Source organism: Desmodus rotundus, chromosome 3, assembly GCF_022682495.2.
Source record: "Desmodus rotundus isolate HL8 chromosome 3, HLdesRot8A.1, whole genome shotgun sequence".
NCBI lineage: Eukaryota > Metazoa > Chordata > Mammalia > Chiroptera > Phyllostomidae > Desmodus > Desmodus rotundus.
In genome coordinates, this window is record NC_071389.1 from 111,309,314 (window position 1) to 111,326,302 (window position 16,989).

Below are 16,989 nucleotides of genomic sequence, written 5' to 3' on the forward strand. Positions count from 1 at the left end.
TAAATGGACTGGGGGCGCTTGGATGTGACCAAGGATTGGGTAAGAGGTAGAGAGACATTTGGTGTGTGGGGGGTGGCCAGCTCCTCGGGGAGGAAGGAATGAGGAGACGGGGGTCCTCTCTGTTGTGCTGCCAGGGCGGGACGAAACAAAGGACAGGGGAACATTTGTCCCAGTCCTTGGAGTCCACACAGAGTGGGGGAGGGGTCAGGCTCACCTTCTCATTGCAAGAACTGTGCTCTGATGCCCCGTGCCACGGACATCTGCCCAGTAGTTTGGTGGACGTTTGTCAGTCCTGCAAATGGAAAGAGCCAGGGAGAGTGGCTTGGCCTCGTAGCCCCGATCAGAGGGTTGCTGACCCTCCCTCGTGTGTCCCCAGGACCCGCACAGCATCGTCTTCCTCTGTGACCTCCACATTCACTTCCCAGCTGGAGTCGTCGATACCATTCGGAAGCACTGTGTGGAGGGCAAGATGGCCTTCGCCCCCATGGTTATGCGGCTGCATTGCGGGGCCACCCCCCAGTGGCCTGAGGGTGAGCCACGCCCTGAGCTGGGGAGGGAAGGAAAGCCCTCTCCGGCCTTGGTTCTTATCCCCGGAGCTGGAAGTAGTTCTGCCACAGCAGGGTCACCCTCTGCTCCTCTGCTCACCTGGATAGTCCAGAGAAGCGGCGCAGGGGCGGTGCCCACAGCGCAGCCGCAGCCGCAGCCGCGGCAGTGAACGTTGTCCGCCCCATCTCCCCCTTCATTCTTTCATCGCACAATTATTACGCATTTACTGTGTGCCAGACTCTGCCCTGTGAGCATACAAAGATGGAAAGGCGGGCCCCCTGTCCCTGAGAGGGGAATGGCCAAGGGGCGTGGCACTCGGCCGTGCTCTAGTAGCTACTCATGAAATCCTACTGCAGGGCTATCTGTAGCCCTTGGTCACAGCTTGGTAAGACTACTGCTTTCACTGGACCCTGGACCATAGCTCAAGGGGCTACCCCCAAAACAGCAAGGGACTTGCCCATATGAGACAGTTTTCAGCTATAGGCGCCCCATCATCCGTCTTTCAGGAAAGGCTCTAGGGTTGCCACCTGGAGGACGTCTTTATTCCTTTCTCCTGGCCCGGCTCACCTCACCTGGAGCATCTTGTCCACAGGCTACTGGGAGGTGAATGGATTTGGGCTGCTTGGCATCTACAAGTCAGATCTGGCCAGGATCGGGGGCATGAACACCAAGGAGTTTCGAGACCGCTGGGGTGGGGAAGACTGGGAGCTGCTGGACAGGTGACTGGGAAAGGGAGGCGTCTGAGGGGTGTGCTGGAATTCTGTCCATCGGGCAGTCCAGGGGAGGGGGCACAGGGTGAGAGCATCCCAGACCCAGGCTGCAGATTCCCCTAAAGCAGGTGAAGGCACTGGACTCAGAAGAAGCTCTGCCACTTACTGGGCTCCAATTACTTCCCTCACTGAGACTCAGTTTCTCTCCTTGTTAGAAGGAGAGGATACTGCCTCTGTCTCTGTCACCGGGCCAGTGTGGGAAGTGCTTGGTAAACTGTCGGGGGAAAGTAAAATGGATCTGTACAGATGTAAGTGATACTGTTCTGAGCAGCAAGCAAGTTGCAGTGGGAGCCCATGGCTTCACCCTGCAGGTCGGCGCTCTCCTGCCCTCCACAGCTGCCTGGGGGAGGGGGCTGAAGTTGTGGCATGAGTAAGAGAGACAGGCCAAGGGGTCAGGAAAGACTTTGGAGCCAGCAAAAGAGGTTGTGTGGACCATTAAAGAGCAAGAAGCTACCCAGAGGTTCTGGGTCCCTGGCAGCCTGGGGAGAAGGGAGTTTCAGGGAAGAGGAGCAGGATAGGGCAGGGAGCTGGCTGGGCCGGGACCCCAGGTTGTAGGGGGTGTGGAACTCGTGGGTGGTGAGGATGTGGAGGCTATATTAGTATGAGATTCTGCTTTCAAGAAATTCGCTGCCAAGAGGAAGGAAGGGAAAGAGGATGGTACTTTGAGAGGTGAGCCTGAGGGATGGGAGCAAAGGAGAGAGGGCTGGGGGGAATCCAAGAAAGAAAGGATAGAATTTCTGGAACTGTGTCCAGGGGAGGTGGATAGGGCAAGGTCAGGAGCAGCAGGGCAGTGGGGACCTTGACAAGGGAGAGGGACACTTCTTCCTGAGAGACGGGACAAACACAGCCGCCTGTCACTGGACCTCTGTGCCGGTGGGTGGTTCACACCCACTCCCTCATTTGTTCCTCCCCAAACCTCCAGATGAGAAAAGTGAGTCTTGAGAAGTTAATAACTTGCCCCAAATCTCACAGCTAGTGTCAGAGGCTTAAAAACTGAATGTGTTCATGTTTTCTCCCTAGAGGGAAGAAAGGAAAGGAAAATGACGATACTAAGAGAATTTAAGGTGCAAAGGAGGGAGGTCGAGGGAGCTTTTATGAGATTAGCCAGATCCAAGTAGATTCCCAAAGTGGACAGAAGCAGGGCCCAGTGTCACCTCCACCCGTGGTCTTCCTGCCAGGCTGGGAAGCTGCAGCCTCTGGTTCAGCTCTCAACCTTCCTGCCTCTACTGAGGCCCAGGGAAAAGGAAACTGCTGCAAATTCCAGTAACTTCCACCCTACCCAAAGTACAGGCCTCTCTCGTATTTTATTTTGTTAATCTAAGTGGGCTATGCATGTGGAAAGGGACAGGGAAGGGCTAGGGACAAGGTCTGCTTCAGCCCTCTGCCTCCATCACACACTATAACGTGCCCCTGCTGGCTGAGTGCCAGGAACTGTGCTGAGCGCCTACGACCACAGTCGTTACCCCACCCCCAGTGTGTGTGTACCATTATTGTCCTCTTTCTAGAGATTAGCAGACTGAGGCTCTGAGCAGTGACATCCATAACTTACACAGTATGGAGCTGGGGTTTGGGCCCAGGCTGTCTGGCTCCGAAGCCCACACTCTGCACTGCACCTTGCTCCCCTGCCCTGTGGGGGGCAAACAGACAGACAGGGACAGGCTGCTAGAGATGTAGAGCCCAGTTGCCTCCTGTGCTTCTGCCGCTCATCCTGCCCCTCCCCCACTCAGGATCCTCCAAGCAGGCCTGGAAGTGGAACGTCTCTCCCTCAGGCATTTCTTCCATCACTTCCATTCCAAGCGAGGCATGTGGAACCGCCGCCAGATGAAGATGCTGTAATCTTGAGGGGTGGCCCGCTGGACCAACAACTTCCTGCCCCTTGACTTGCAGCTGCTCCCCCAGCAGCCTGCTTACTGCTGGGGGGAGCAAGGAGGGAGCAGAAGCCACGGCTGGGCCCAGAGAGGCCTCAGTACTAACACCCCCACTCCACAGGAGCTGTCGCCTCATACGGAACAGCTGCTAAGGCCCCCCCTCCATCCTCTGGGCCTCCAGAGGAAGGACTTGGAGAAGCGGGGCCAGGAGGAAGCTTGCTCAGTCACAGGTGGAACAGCTCTTGGGCAGGCTGTGCGGTTCGGTCCAGGAGGGGCCTGCCTGAGTGACACTGGCCTGGATCCTCGAGGTGTGTGCCAGCCTCTCCCTGGTGCTCCTCACCGGAGCAGTGACCAGGAATAGGAAGCTCTTCAGTTGGACATATTTTATTGGTTTTTATTTTTAAATCAGAAAAGAAAAACTGTAACTGTCCAGGCCCAGCATGCACTGCGAGAGGCGGGTAGAGTGGTGCCTTTCTGGAGCGTCCCCACTTGCATACCTCAGACGCACTCCTGTGCAGAGCTGTGTCCTCAGTCCTAGACCCGGCAGCTGATTTATAGCCAGAGGAGCTGGCCCCACGAAGAGCACTTCTCCACTCCACCCCAGGCTCATGCCTTGCAGAGACACACGCATCTCTACCGGGTAGCCGCCAAACAGCTGGCCCCCTACCAGGGCATTAACCTTACCGTCTCTGCAGCACTGACTTCAGACCCATCAGAAGCACAGAACTGGCATCATCTTCCTGGTGCCACAGGGGGTTGGGAGATGAGGAAGTGGTGAGCAGTGGGCTCATCCTGGTGTTTGGCCTATAGGCCAAGCGGGACAGGCAAGGTAGAGGGGCCAAGAGGAAGAGGATGTGGGTGTAAGAAAGTAAACCATGGTTAGACGAGAGGAGGGGCCAGGGTCCAGCAGGAAGGGATGAAAAGGGAAGTGGAAGTCTTGAGTCTACTGAGCACAGCTCCCCTGGACTTGCCCTCCTGCAGGGAGCACCCCAGCTATGGCCTTGAGTGGAAGAAGAGGAAGGGGTAGGTAAAACCGAACCATAAAACAGGGACCAGGGTAGGAAGCGGCAGGGTGACAGGTCTGGGGAGGTGAAGACATCATTCTGAGATCTCTTCCCCAAGTGGAAGGGAGCAAGGGCCAGGAGGAACTGAAAAGTGAAGCTAGTTCAGGGAAAATAGCCCTTGGCCTTTGTAGTCTAGGCCACCCTTTCTGTCACCTGATGATCACGCACTTATTTTGCACTAATGATCCCCAGGTGCCTTTGCACCTGGCGATTTTTCTACTGCTGCTGCTGCCTCTGCCGCTGCTGCTGAATTCACCAATGGTGCATTGGACACTGGATCCTGGACTCCAGTGGCTGTTTAGGAAGGAGAACACAGGGCTCCCTGCTGTGAGGAAGGCAGGCCAGTCAGCAGGCCCAAGCTCCATGCTGTGACAGTCTGAGGCACAGCATTTGGAGGGCCCACCTGACGGGCTCTGTAGTCACCCAGAGCATGAACTTGGCATGGGGGAGAATGAGCCTGCTGAGAATCCTCAAGCTCGAAGAGAATCCTTGCCTCTGTTATAAGAAATCAGGAAGAACAAGGACTTTTCAGTGACTCAGTGGCTTATGGATGGCCATACCTGCCCCCGGGGCTGTGGCTCTTTAGGGTCCCTTCTCCAGCTTACTTACTGCCTTTGGGAAAGTTCTGTGGGAAGTAGGCTAGAGCTGCAGTTGGCCAGCTGGGGTGCTAGGTTTCTTTCTGGGGCCACTCTTCATCATTGAGTATTCATAGGGAGGCCTGAGCCTGCCCAAACAGCCCTCCTGCTTCACTTCTCCAGACAAGAGGAGCCAGACCAGCCTCCCCTGCCCTGCCCACCAGCACCCTGCCCCTGACCAGTGCCTTGTGTTTGATGTTCGTTACCTCCACACCATCTGCCTTAAGGGGGAGGACCTGGCAAGGGCTCCTACCCTGTAGGGAAATGTCTAGGGTGGGGGAGGGACTGGGACGCTGGGAGGGAAAGCATTAAATACAGCATCTTCATAGGAAACAGAATGGCTCTTGTTGTTTTCCTATCGCCAGTCCTGGTGGGAGAGGGTTGGGCTTGGGTCCCCAGTCAGTATTCACATCTCTGTCCTTTGGCCAACAGGCCTCTCTCCGAAGGACGTGCTGAGGACCCTTCCACACCACCCTCCACCCTTTCCCATTAGTTGGTGCCAGCTGTGTGGCGGACAGCCCCCTCCGTGCTGTTCCTGCATGAGGATCTCACAGTCTGAGACTTAGACCGGGCATTTTCTGTTCAGCAGATCAGTGGAGACTGGTGGTTTCAGCGGAGCAAGGCTGGTGGACACCCTGGGTGAGCATGGCTAGCAATGGGGCCAAAATGGTTTTGGTGAACAGTGGAGAGGAGCTGAGGTGTGGCTTATTCTAAAAAAGCAGACAACCTAAAACTCCTTTCTGCTTGAGCCAAGGATGTCCTGTTGATGCTTTGCAGTGAGTCTCGAAAAGGAGCGTGCAGTGGGCATCATTCTAGAATTGACTCATCTGCCATTGACGTAGCAGACAGTAATTAGCCTGAGGCATGCAGCGCATGGAAAACTGACTTGGAGTGCAACTCAGAGGAGAGCGGTGCTTAAAAGCTTCCTCTCCATCTAGGTTTGGAGTTTCCTCCTTCAAACCCTTTCCAGGACACAGATGGAGACAGCAGCTCAGATGCAACTAAAGACATAAAAATTGACTTCAGGGATTTGCAGAAACTTTTATAGATAGAAATCATCCCATCTTACCTGGGAAAATAGGCCTGGGAATGGATGGGGCAAAGGGAAGGAATGGAGTAGTCAGAACCAGAACCGGAGTCCTGAAGCTAGGGGCGCTGGGCCTTAGGCAGACTGCCTGAGGGGCAGGCACTACGGGAGGGAGGGTTGGCACTGCCCAAGTCTGAGCTCAAGGCTCTAGACCGAGATGCAATTCACTTAGACTAGTATAATAGCCCCTCTTCATTCAGGTGCTGTGGGTAGGAAGCAGGCATCTACACTGCCTTTTCAGGCACTCCTGGGAGCTGTGGAAAGTGCCCATCAGCCTGGCAGATCAGGGAGGAAGTGACAGAAGCGGCTCCAGGCCCAGTACCTGTGGGGGACGCAGAGAAGAGGAAGTGAGGGCAGTGTTCTCAGACTCTATCGAGCCCTTGATTATTCCCCTGGCAGACTTCAGGGTGCACATGCTGACTCAGTAGATCTGGAGTGGGCCTGTGAGTCTGCATTTCCAGCAAGCTCCCAGGTGTTTTTGCTGCTGTTGGTTCATGGGCCACAAGAAATCCCAACTCTCCATCTTGCCTCTTGCTGGAGGGGCAGAGCCAACCACTAACTGCGCTGCTTCCCACCCCTCTCAGGCTATGGAAATACCGTAGGCTAACATGAAGGAGAAGCTAGCGCGGAGGGCCTTTCCGAGTCCCCATCCAGCTCTTCTCCAAGACTCCCTCCCTGCCTTATCCTTTTGCTTGGCAAGGATTTCTCTCTTACCCCAAGCCCTCAGAGGCGAGAAAAAGAGCCTTTGGGCCCGAGGGCCTCCCATTATCCCTGACCTGGGTCCCAGCTGAGTTCAGAGACGATCCCTTGAAGTCCTGGCAGCCAGGAACCCTGTCTTCTGTGCCCCAAAGGCTGTAATGAAGATGTTGAGGACAACAGTGATGAAGACCAAGGTGGTGGCAGCATTGTTGAGCTGGTTTAGTCGCCACTGCTTTTCTAGCTCATTGAGATTCAGCCGAGCTATGGAGAAGTGAGAGTGAGAGATAAAAGTCAGGGTGGGGGCCACAGCCCGGAGCTTCCCTTACAACACCCACTAGAGTTCAGAAAAAGTCCAGCAACTCAAAGATCCATGTGACAGAAGTCTAGGGAGGTGGTGTCACTGCACTCGGTGGCTCTTTCCTCACTGACCAATGCAAGGGCGTCCATGTGGTGCTTCATAGAGTCAGGGTTTGGGAACTTACAGTGGGTCTTCTAAGAGTGGGGATGGAACTCACACAGAGGGCAATGTGGAACTCAGCTACAAGTTAGTGGGGACTCCACATTGTGGAGTGGCGACCATAGGGACCACCAAGAGGCAGAGCAGGGTGCTTGTCATCTCTGTGTAGGTGGTACTTGGGCATTTGTAGGTGCAGAGGGCTAACACCAGGTGAGTGCATGACTGAGTAGATGGCATGTGCAGAATGTGGTACAGGTAGACACCAGGGGCTCATCTTCCCACTAGGGGGCACTGAGGCCAACTCCAGGCCTGGACTCACCGATGACCACCAGGAGGATTCCAACGACGACCTGCAGGACCAGAGAGATGCTAATGAGAGTGATGAGGGTAACATAGTATTGAGAGGGCGGCCCCTGCTCCAGCACCGTCTTCAGCCGCATGGCATTGGACATGAAGAGAGCCACATCCAGCATGCTCTCTGCCATGCTCTTCTTGGTGGCATAATGGTTCAGGTTGATGGGCTGGCTCCTGTTGGGGTTGGGGTTCCCAGGCTGTTAGGGAGAAAGCACAGGCTTACCTGGGAAGCTCAAGAGGGAAGCAGTTGAGGGACTGGAAAGAAAAGTGATGTTTTAAAGCTCTCCTCCAACGGGCTGAGGGCAGGTAACACCACCCGCAGTTTTATGGCCTGAAAGAACTGTGGAATAATGTCATGTAGTATTTCACAGTGGGTAGGGTCCCCCTTCCCTCGCACCTTCAGACATCCAGCTGAAGAAAGCTGGGAGGAGTCTCAGCCACTTGCAAAATTTACGTTACTCATTTTCTGCTGTTTCGCAGGGGCCAGGCCTGGCCTATGGCCATTCTTTTCTTCTGAGAGGAAAGCCTGTCAGAAGACAACAGCAGGAGGCTTGAGTGGAATAGGAAAGGCACCCCTCTCCCAGAACGATGCACAGCTTAGTGAATGGGAACAGATCACCAGCTGAGGAAGCAGCCCCTCCTCAGCCTCTCAGCCCTGGGCTGCAGCCAGGCTCACACTCACCAGCCATCAAACACAGGCCCAGGTGCGAACGCGCGTCTGGATGCATGTGTGTGTATGTTAAAAGCTCTTAATTTGTTTTTATTTTCTGGCTAGGATTTATCAGCATAATTTACATTTGCTTTGCTTTGATTTTGAAATATAAAACAGAGCTCTTATTCTCAAGGAGTCACTAACTCCAGAGGAGGGAGTCACAATGCAGGGCATGTGGGTTGGACCTTGGGGTGAGCCAAGTCCAGACTGGGTGCTGCAGGCAATGTGCAGCCACTCGAGAGAATTTGGGTATGTTTTCAGAGATTAATGCAGAAGCGGTGCTTGGGATGATTGGCTGGGGAGGCCCAGAGGCAGAGACCTGTTGAAAGGTATGGCATCGATTCAGGGTCAGGGTGACAAGGAACTGAACCAGAGTGCTGGAAGAGAGAGGGAGGGAGGACCTTGGGAGATGTGACAGCCTGTGGTAAGGATGCTCCCTGAGCAGATGCCCACAACAGGTTATCAGTTGGGTGGGTGGATGGGTGGGTCTCAGAGGGTTCTAGATGCTCCTCGATGCTGGGCTTGTTCCGGGCCAGCTGGCCTGGGTGCCAAGGCCAATAGTTCACAAAGACCCCAAGGCTACAGCATGTGCCCCTTGCCCATTTGGCAATGGTTTATCCTGGGTTCCAAGGACATACTAAGTGACAGTTCATGGAGGGGCCCTGGAACTCACCACAATTCAAAGTGCTTCTGCCTAGGACCTGGGCTTCCCCAGCTGGCTGTGCCCACTCCTCTCCCTATTCCACCCTCCAGTTTGTCCTACAAGATTGGCACTTTTTCTGCCAAACCCAGCTGTCAGTTCAAAATCAGATAAATTGTGAAATTACTATGAAAACTTCAAGGAACAAAATCCCTTTTCTGAAAATTTGTATGTTAACAGTGGACATAACCTTAAACCCAAATACTGTGTGAGGTGGTAGGTACTTGGGGGACTCAGAGATGTCCCCAAGCCTCAACAAAAAAATACTGCTATTTTTAAGTTTTATTAGAACATTTAGGATTCTGTTGTTAAATTGATCTTAGAGCCTCATCCTTTCCTCTCTAATTTAGGGCCTGCTTTCATTTTAATTTGTACCAGCTCAGGATTGCTTCACAACTGAGGATGCTTTTTCAGGGTCCATAACTTGTTGGTGGGAGACTCTGCAGGGCCCCCCCCCACTTCCCACTCCCCTGCCCCCCACCACCGCCCAGTCTCCTGAAGGCAACAATTCTCCAGAGTGTCCACATGGTGGCGCAGGGCATCCAAAGAAGTGACAGGCACAGGGCTGCCCTGAGTGGCAGGATGTTTCTACCCTGAAGAATTCACGGACTGGCCAGGCTTGGTGTGAAACCTGGACCCCTTGGAGGCTGAGGACAGGGAGCCTGGTTCACAAGTCTGGAAAGGCCAACCTAAATGGAAGGTCAAGGATAAACCACTGCTGAGATTGGGCCAGGACCGCTTGGGGAACCAGCACAGCAAGTGGGTTTGTGGTTAGAAGGGACCTGATTGTGAGACCCTGGAAGAAGTTGCTTTGAAAGGGAGGGAAACAGTTTTCTTAATCCTTCTAGGCCAGTTTAGGTGCAGCCCTGCCCTGAGGCAGAGGGCTTGCTGAAATGACCTGAGGGTCCTCCCTTATAGCCTGAGGACTCGATGGGATGAACCCCCAAATCCTATAGCGTGCCACCCTTCTTACCCAACTACCCAGAGACTAGGAGCAACCCAACAAGGAGTCTGGAGAGGACATGGAGGTGGCAGGTCAGGTGATGGGCTGGGCAGCCTTCTCTGCTGCCTTTAGGAGCTGGCCCTTTAAGGCTGGGCCCAGATGGCTGGGAACAAAGGCCCGGGAATGTGGGCTGGGCTGGCCTGCTGAGCCACCCAGTGTGAGTCATTTGTATTTCACCGGACTTGGAATCTCTGCTTCGCCTGCTCCCTCCCACGACCCCAGCTCCCTCCCGGGGCTGAGGGGCAGCTCTGGAGGTTCCTGGAGGCCCGCCTGAAGCAGCCTGCAGGGCCACTCTGCCAGACCTTGTGGGGCCTCCCCTCCCCTCAAACCTACCTGCCCTGGCCCGGGTTCCTGGCCCTTTTCCTCTGATTCTTAGAGTAGGGGCTGGAGGGAGGAGGACTCCCAGCTTCTGGGCCCAGTTCTGCCTCTGGGCTTTGCACTTTGGGCCTCAGTTTCCACATCTACAAAATAGGAGAATCTCATCTCCGGATGGTCGGAGGCTATAGAGAGACTGAATGAGACTTTGTTCCTCCCCAGAAGAGAAGACAGCTCTTCTCCTGTCTTTCCCAGTCTGAGGTCTGTCAATGACCCTCTGTCTCTCAGGCATTCCTCTGGCCCTTCCCTCCTCCCTCCCCTTTTACTGCAGGACAGCAGGAGGCAGCGCCAAAGACTCCACGGTCCCAATTGCAGACACCCCTGAGAAAGCCAGCCTCTTCATACCCTGCCAATCAATGAATCCCACCTGAACAACGGGGAATTTTGGTTGATATGAGGTTGGAGCAGGGGCTGGTGTCAGGGAGATGGGAGAAGATCCAGAGTTCCCTCCTGGAGCATACGGAGGTTCTGGGCAACACGAGGACTTGGGTCTTGTGATTGGGGTGCGGTGATGCCAGGTTAGGGAAATGACCAACACCTTGCAGCGGTTTCCCAGTTTGACTCCCAGGCACTTGCTAGCTAGCATCGCCATTTCCCTCCTTCTTCCTTACCCTTCCCTCGGGTTCCAGCTCAGACTTCCCTGGGGAAGGCACTCCCACCAAGTCCCAGCTCCCCAGGCTGGTGTATATTCCAGCTCTTGAAGTCAAGGAGTGCTCCATTGTTCTGCCAGACAGTTCTTTATCCCTTAATCCTTGTTGGCCTATACTATCTTTGTTTCTTTACAAAACTTGTTGGATAGGAAAGGAATGCCTCTTTTGACAAAGTAAACACATTTTTACATTGTTTATTGACATTATGGTCAATGGGGACCACAAGTTCCAAGATACCATTCTGTGTTTCTTGGAAACAAGATTTCAAAGGGCCCTGGAAACCACTGCTTGGAGTGTTTAGACCCTGGAGCTGTGGCCACAGTGAGTGCGTGCCCTGTGGGGAGGAGCCACAGGGAGGCAGGGATCTGTGGCAGCACTGAAGGCACCCCAGACCCTGTTTGAATCCTGGTTCTGCTACAGGTGAGATGCAGGAGCAAGCCTGGTCCTGTCCTGCACTCCTTTTCTTATCTGTGAGTCAGCTGGGGTTGAACAAGTGATTCCTTGGGTCTCTTCTAACAAAGAGTGATGTAGGGGGGGGAAGCTACCTGCTCTGAGTGGAGAATCATCAGGGGCCAAGAATATTTCCCTGAGAGAGGCAAAGGTCAGACAGCTGTAGAGCCAGGCCCAGGGGCAGGTCTATTGAGTCACTTTGTCCCAGGGCATTGGTAACCCTCTGATGAGTCATTCTTGTCAGCCCTGAGAAAAGCCACATGGCAGTTGCCTATTGTATCACTTCAAACTCAGGGCTACAGACACAACAAGCTCAGAGGGGCAGTGGCCTGTGGCCCCTTTTGTTGGTCTCGACATGACTGACCACCCAGAAAAGCCAGGTCTCACCTGAAAAGGAGAGATGGCAATGAGCCAGGCCTTTGGGAGGCTGGTTTCCCATAAAAAGGAAGGACAGATCCCTGCCCAGGAAGAGTACGATGCCAAGTTGCTTTTAATTAGGTGCCTGAGATCCCCAAACCTGTCAGAATGAATTTTGAGAGGGTACCTGGGTCTGTCGTGCTGTGTACACAGACAGAAAGTTCTTAGTACACTGGGAATGAAAGTAGTTCCCTCTTACAGAGTGTGTACCATGTGCCTGGCACGGGGTCAAACCCGGGACACACGCCACCTTATCCAGCCCTCAACGGCCCTGTGAAGTTGGTGAGGATGCAGCAATCTAGTTGCAAAAGCAGAGGCTCAGAGAGCCTAAATAACTGGCCCAAGTCCACACAGCACAGTTCTTATCCCCGTGTTCTATGTGCCAGAGCCTGTAATTTTAACCCCTACTCTGCTACCGCCCAGAAATTGAAGACATACTCCCTGGCTCCAAGGAGTTTAGGATCTAAAGATGAAAGAAGACAGTTAAATAGTCCCATACAGGTACACATGTACACTTGTTAAGAGGAGGTTTACCTGAGTGGCACTTGCATTATTAGGCTTTCCTGAATTTACAGGGGGTGGGGGTGGGGGGTGGGAAGGGCTGTGTCCTTGAGCCCCTGCACTGTTACCCAGTCAGAGGGCTTGGGTTCAAACTGCTGGGAGGTAACTTGGGAGAACAGAGTTGAGACAAGAGAGACTTTTATCTGTATCTTTTGAACTTTGAACCATGTGAATATTTGAACTATGAAAAAAGAATATAAATTTAAAACAAAAACAAATATGCAAGCCCAAAATGCCAATGGTCAAAATAAAAAGGTTAAAATAAAGCAGAAGTTATAACTTCATCATACCCAGGCCTTGGCTTTTCTCTCTGTGAAAGGGAAACCATGCCTGCCTTGTTTAGTTAAAGAGATAAATGAGATAATGTGGGTGAATGTGCTTTGAAAATTGAAGTATTAAAACAAATATGAGCTGAGAGAAAAATCTCCCCACTTGGGGTCATACTCCCACCTGTGGGCCTAGGGGCATTTTAAACACTATGTTCTGATTTGGGGCCTGTCCCAGCCCAGATTTTGAAGGCGCCTTTTGTCTTCTCAGCAGCCCGGTAGGTTTTGAAATGCCTCTTCTCTACCCATCAGGCACCCTCTCTTCTCACCCTGATGAATCTCGCCTTCAAACTGCACCAGCCCTACGTCTCAGAGGAAATCCTCAGACAAGCCCACTGACCCTGGGTCTCCACGCTCCCTGCTCTGACTGGGCAGTGCGCATGCTCCCAAGTGGCCTCCGCCCACCTCTCTGGCCTGGGACCTGCTCCTCCTCCCGTGGGGGATGGGGTAGAGAGCCAACCCTCCTCCGGGCTTTGCCTCTGCCAGGCTCCGTGATGCTCAGTAGTGCTGGGCCACACCAGATTACTCACTGTTCCCTGCACACACCCCACTCTTTGCTCCAGGACTTAAGGCCTCTCTTCCCATGTTACCCTGCTTCCAAAGAAGCCTCCGCTCTTTTCTAGACCCTGTTCACCATTACACTCCACACAGGCCCTGTACAAAGGCTTTCCTGCTTGATGCTGGCCTGGGCTTTGCTGAGACCCCTCTAGATGGCCCATCATTATCTGCTTTACTGCGGGGACTCTATCTTCCATATTCCCAGGTCCCCACGGTGCCTAGCTCAGTGACTTGCCACATTAAATATATGATAAATGATTGACTTCTTTATTTATTTGAAAAATTTACTTCAAAGAGATTTTTCAAAAAGGGCAAAAGAAAGGGTCTTTAAAGGCCCTGGCCAGGTCACTTAGGCAGTTTGAGCATCGTCCATCCCCAGTCCCGGCACGCGTGAAAACCAACCAGTGAGTGCATAAATAAGTGGAACAACAAACTGATGTTTCTCTCTCTCCCCCTCCCTTTCTAAAATCAGTTTTTTAAAAAGGGTCTGCAAGGGTGGGATTTCAGCACAAGGGCTTCAGGGTGAGGGGAGTTGTATTTGATAAGTGAATCTTTGCCTCAAGGCCCCTGGCCCTGGGACAGCCTTTTCTCCCCTAGCATCCTGCCTCAGGGAATGAATGACTCAGGATGGAAGCTGCTGCTGGTCTTCAGGCCAAACCCTGCAAAGGCCTAGACCCTGGAGGCCTCTGTCTGGAGCAAGTGCTCTGACTGTAGCCTCCCAGTGCCAAGAGCAGTGGATCTTGCCCTTAAAAATCAACAGTCTCTAATCCACCTAGGGTGGGGTGTCTTTTGCATGCTATTCCAGTAATAACACCCAACCGTCCAGAAGTCTCCTCGGAGCCTTGGGCAATCTTGCTACAAGGCTCCAGCCCTTACCCCAGGCTGCAAACCCAGGCTTCACGGCCGGCAGCACTCACAGGGCACGTGGGCGCAGGCTGCCCCTAGGAAAGTCTGCAGTGCCTCTGTAGTCCACCAGGGGGACCCTGGAAACAGCTCCATGGGCCTTGTGAGCTCAACCTGCCCCGAGCCAGGAACCCAAGTGCTTGCATCCCTTTATGAATCCAAGAGCTCGTCAGGGTTTCTCTCTTAACAAAAGGGGACTATATAAAAGGAGACACCGTGTGCAGGAGGGACAGGATAGCGTAGGGGTTGGGACAGGAACCCCATGGGGCCTGCTTGCTCTTCCTGAGCAAGCATTTTCCACCTCCCCTGGATGAGGTCACCATGTCAGTGCTTTTCAGGAAACACTGATTTGTTAGGGTCCAAAGTTAATTATGGATTTGTTTCATAGAAATTTCCAAAGAATATTTCTGCTCTCTCCCAATACACACCTTAAACAAGGGTACTTTCTGAATTAGCCCTTTGCTCTTGGGTGCTTTTGCCCCAGGCCCCATTCTGGGGCTCTCAGCAGCATCCCCAAGCCTACCCGGTCCATCTCTGCACATTGTAATCTGACTCATCTTTCAAGGGCCAACAAACTGAGCTAAAATTTAAACAACAGTACCTAAGTAATGCTAATGCTGTATGCCAGGCACGCCCCCTGAAGTGGGTATAAATAGTCCCATTTTACAGGTGAAGACACTGAGCTTCAAGGAAATTAACTTCCCAAAGTCACCAGATACTAAGGAATGGTCTCAGTGTCAAAATCCTGAACTATATTCTTTCTTTTGTATACCAATACTTCTTAAATTATGGCGCTGACACCGCAGCAGCTGGCTCCAAGGAATTTATCACCTGGGAATTTATTAGAAATGCAAATTCTCAGGTTCCATCGCAGACCTACAGTCAGAAACTGGGGCAGAACCCAGCCATCCGTGTTTTAACAAGCCCTCCAGGTGGTTCTGATGCAAACACGTTTGAGGGCCTTTGGTCTGCACCACTCTGCCAAACTGCAGTGGTTGGCAGTGCTTTCTCTCGTATAAGCTCAGGGCTAGCCATGTTCATATGGATTTTGTCACTGAATTCTTTTAACGACACCTATTTTCCAGATGAGAAAATGGAGGCTCGGAACAATTCAGGAATTTTGTTCGGGACCACCCAGCTGTTAAGTATTAGAGCTGGGACTGGAACCCAGGCTGGCTCGGAGCCTGCATCCATCACCATTCCACCACCCAGTCCCTGGAAGCACAGGCCGTGTAAACTCAAAAGGAGACACCAGTCTAAAGTGTGTCTAGATAATCTCTCTAGAACTTTCCACTGCACAGTGTTCAGGTACTGTGTGCCAGCAGCCAGCCTGCTCCGGGCAGCTCATCTCCTCATCGCCTGGTGCTGCCCAGCGGCGGACCACGGGCCAGTCTGACACGTTTATCCTAGATCTTCCCATGTCTCCTCTACTCAGAAGTTTTTACTGAGTCTTTCTTGGTTTTGTAGAACCTTAGATTTTGTGGTGGAACCTAAATCCGGATAGGAGGCCTAAACGCAGGTAAGTAAAAATGACTTTCAGAACAATTAATTATAAAGCAAAATATCAGGTTCTCTTTCTCTCTTTCCCTTCCCCTCTCTCTAAAAGCAATGAAAAAATGTCCTTGAGTGAGGATTAAAAATAATTTTTTTTAAAAGAAAGCAAAATATCAACACTCTACATGACGGTGGGTGTGAGTTTCATATGTTCCCGCTGATTATGTTTCCACAAGGCAACAACTTTTTCCTCGGAATTTCATACAGTTAGAATAAGAAGCAATAAGAACTCTGCCTACAATCTCTGGCTACAGTCTAGGTGAGGAGACCTGACGAAATGGGTCCTATCTGACACCGAGATGGGAAAACGGGAAAGTGGTGGTGAATTTCCCACTCCACCCAGCCCTGCTGAGAGCCTGCCAAGATTCCTCCTCAGTTCAGTTCAACAAACATGTTTTCAGTTCCTATCGTGTGCTAGGCAGTAGAATACAACAAAGATCCCTGCCTTCCCTATATCCCTGTTTTCCTCATCCCCTAAAAATGATAAGGCTTAGCAGAGAACCAAGTGTATAATGGGGGAAGCCAGGAGACAACAAAGCCTTTCCAATCCTAACCCAGTAGATAAACTTCATAGGAACAAGGGCTTTATCTGTCCTGCTCACTGCTATATCCCAGAGCTGGCACCTAGCCTGGCAAGCTGAATGAATGAATGAATGATGCATTTGTCACCCCCTGTATTTATTCAGAAGGGGCTTAAGAGGCAGGACCATGATGACCTGTGAGCCGTGGCCCTCTTATATGGATCCCACTGGGCAATCCAGAAAATGGCTATCTTATATGGGCACGCGGACTCCCAACGGCCCTCAGCACTTCAACACAGCGTTAGTGTGTGTGTGTCCACTGTCCCTGTGGTTGGCAGTTTCTGGGTCCTGGCATAGATGAGACAGGCTACAGATGGGGAAGAGAAGCTGCTGCACTCATTGGAAGAAGCCCAGCTCTAGCTCCCAGGGCCATGAAATCAAGATAGAGTCCCTGTATCCAAGCCAGGGGTTGGCCAGCTCTGTGGCAGATGTCCCCAGCTGGCTTTAGCCAATCCAAAGAGGCCTGTACTTGGAAGCAGTTTGCCCGGACTGCCCAGCAGGCCAGCCCCAGGAGTCCCCTGCTCTCCCTGTCCTGGCCCAGCAGATCCTGCCTGGGTTCTCACACCTCTCCTTCCATTCCTCAGAACTTGAAAGCAGCGGTAAAGTGCAAAATCCCACATTCTCCCAGCCCCAACTCCAGCACTCTGAGCAGCAGCTCTGAGGTCATGGGCCAGGGTCTGGGGAAAATGAAGACTGAGTGAATGCTTGGAGCCAAGTGG

The 16,989-nt window shown here is 52.6% G+C and overlaps 2 protein-coding genes across 2 annotated transcripts in view; one reads left to right on the top strand and one right to left on the bottom strand.

Annotated features, from left to right (window-relative positions):
* The window catches only part of B4GALNT3 (beta-1,4-N-acetyl-galactosaminyltransferase 3), a 104,375-nt gene extending 99,154 nt beyond the window's left edge, over positions 1 to 5,221 (top strand). The window contains exons 18-20 of the mRNA XM_024567410.4: positions 377 to 530; positions 1,139 to 1,265; positions 3,044 to 5,221. Of these exons, the coding sequence (XP_024423178.2) occupies positions 377 to 530; positions 1,139 to 1,265; positions 3,044 to 3,152 (390 nt within the window). The 3' untranslated portion in view covers positions 3,153 to 5,221. The remainder of the gene's footprint in view (positions 1 to 376; positions 531 to 1,138; positions 1,266 to 3,043) is intronic.
* Positions 5,222 to 5,780: 559 nt separating this feature from the next.
* NINJ2 (ninjurin 2) overlaps positions 5,781 to 16,989 on the bottom strand; it is a 93,120-nt gene continuing 81,911 nt past the window's right edge. Inside the window, 3 exon segments of the mRNA XM_024556056.3 lie at positions 5,781 to 6,292; positions 6,747 to 6,930; positions 7,446 to 7,677. Of these exon segments, the coding sequence (XP_024411824.2) occupies positions 6,764 to 6,930; positions 7,446 to 7,677 (399 nt within the window). The 3' untranslated portion in view covers positions 5,781 to 6,292; positions 6,747 to 6,763.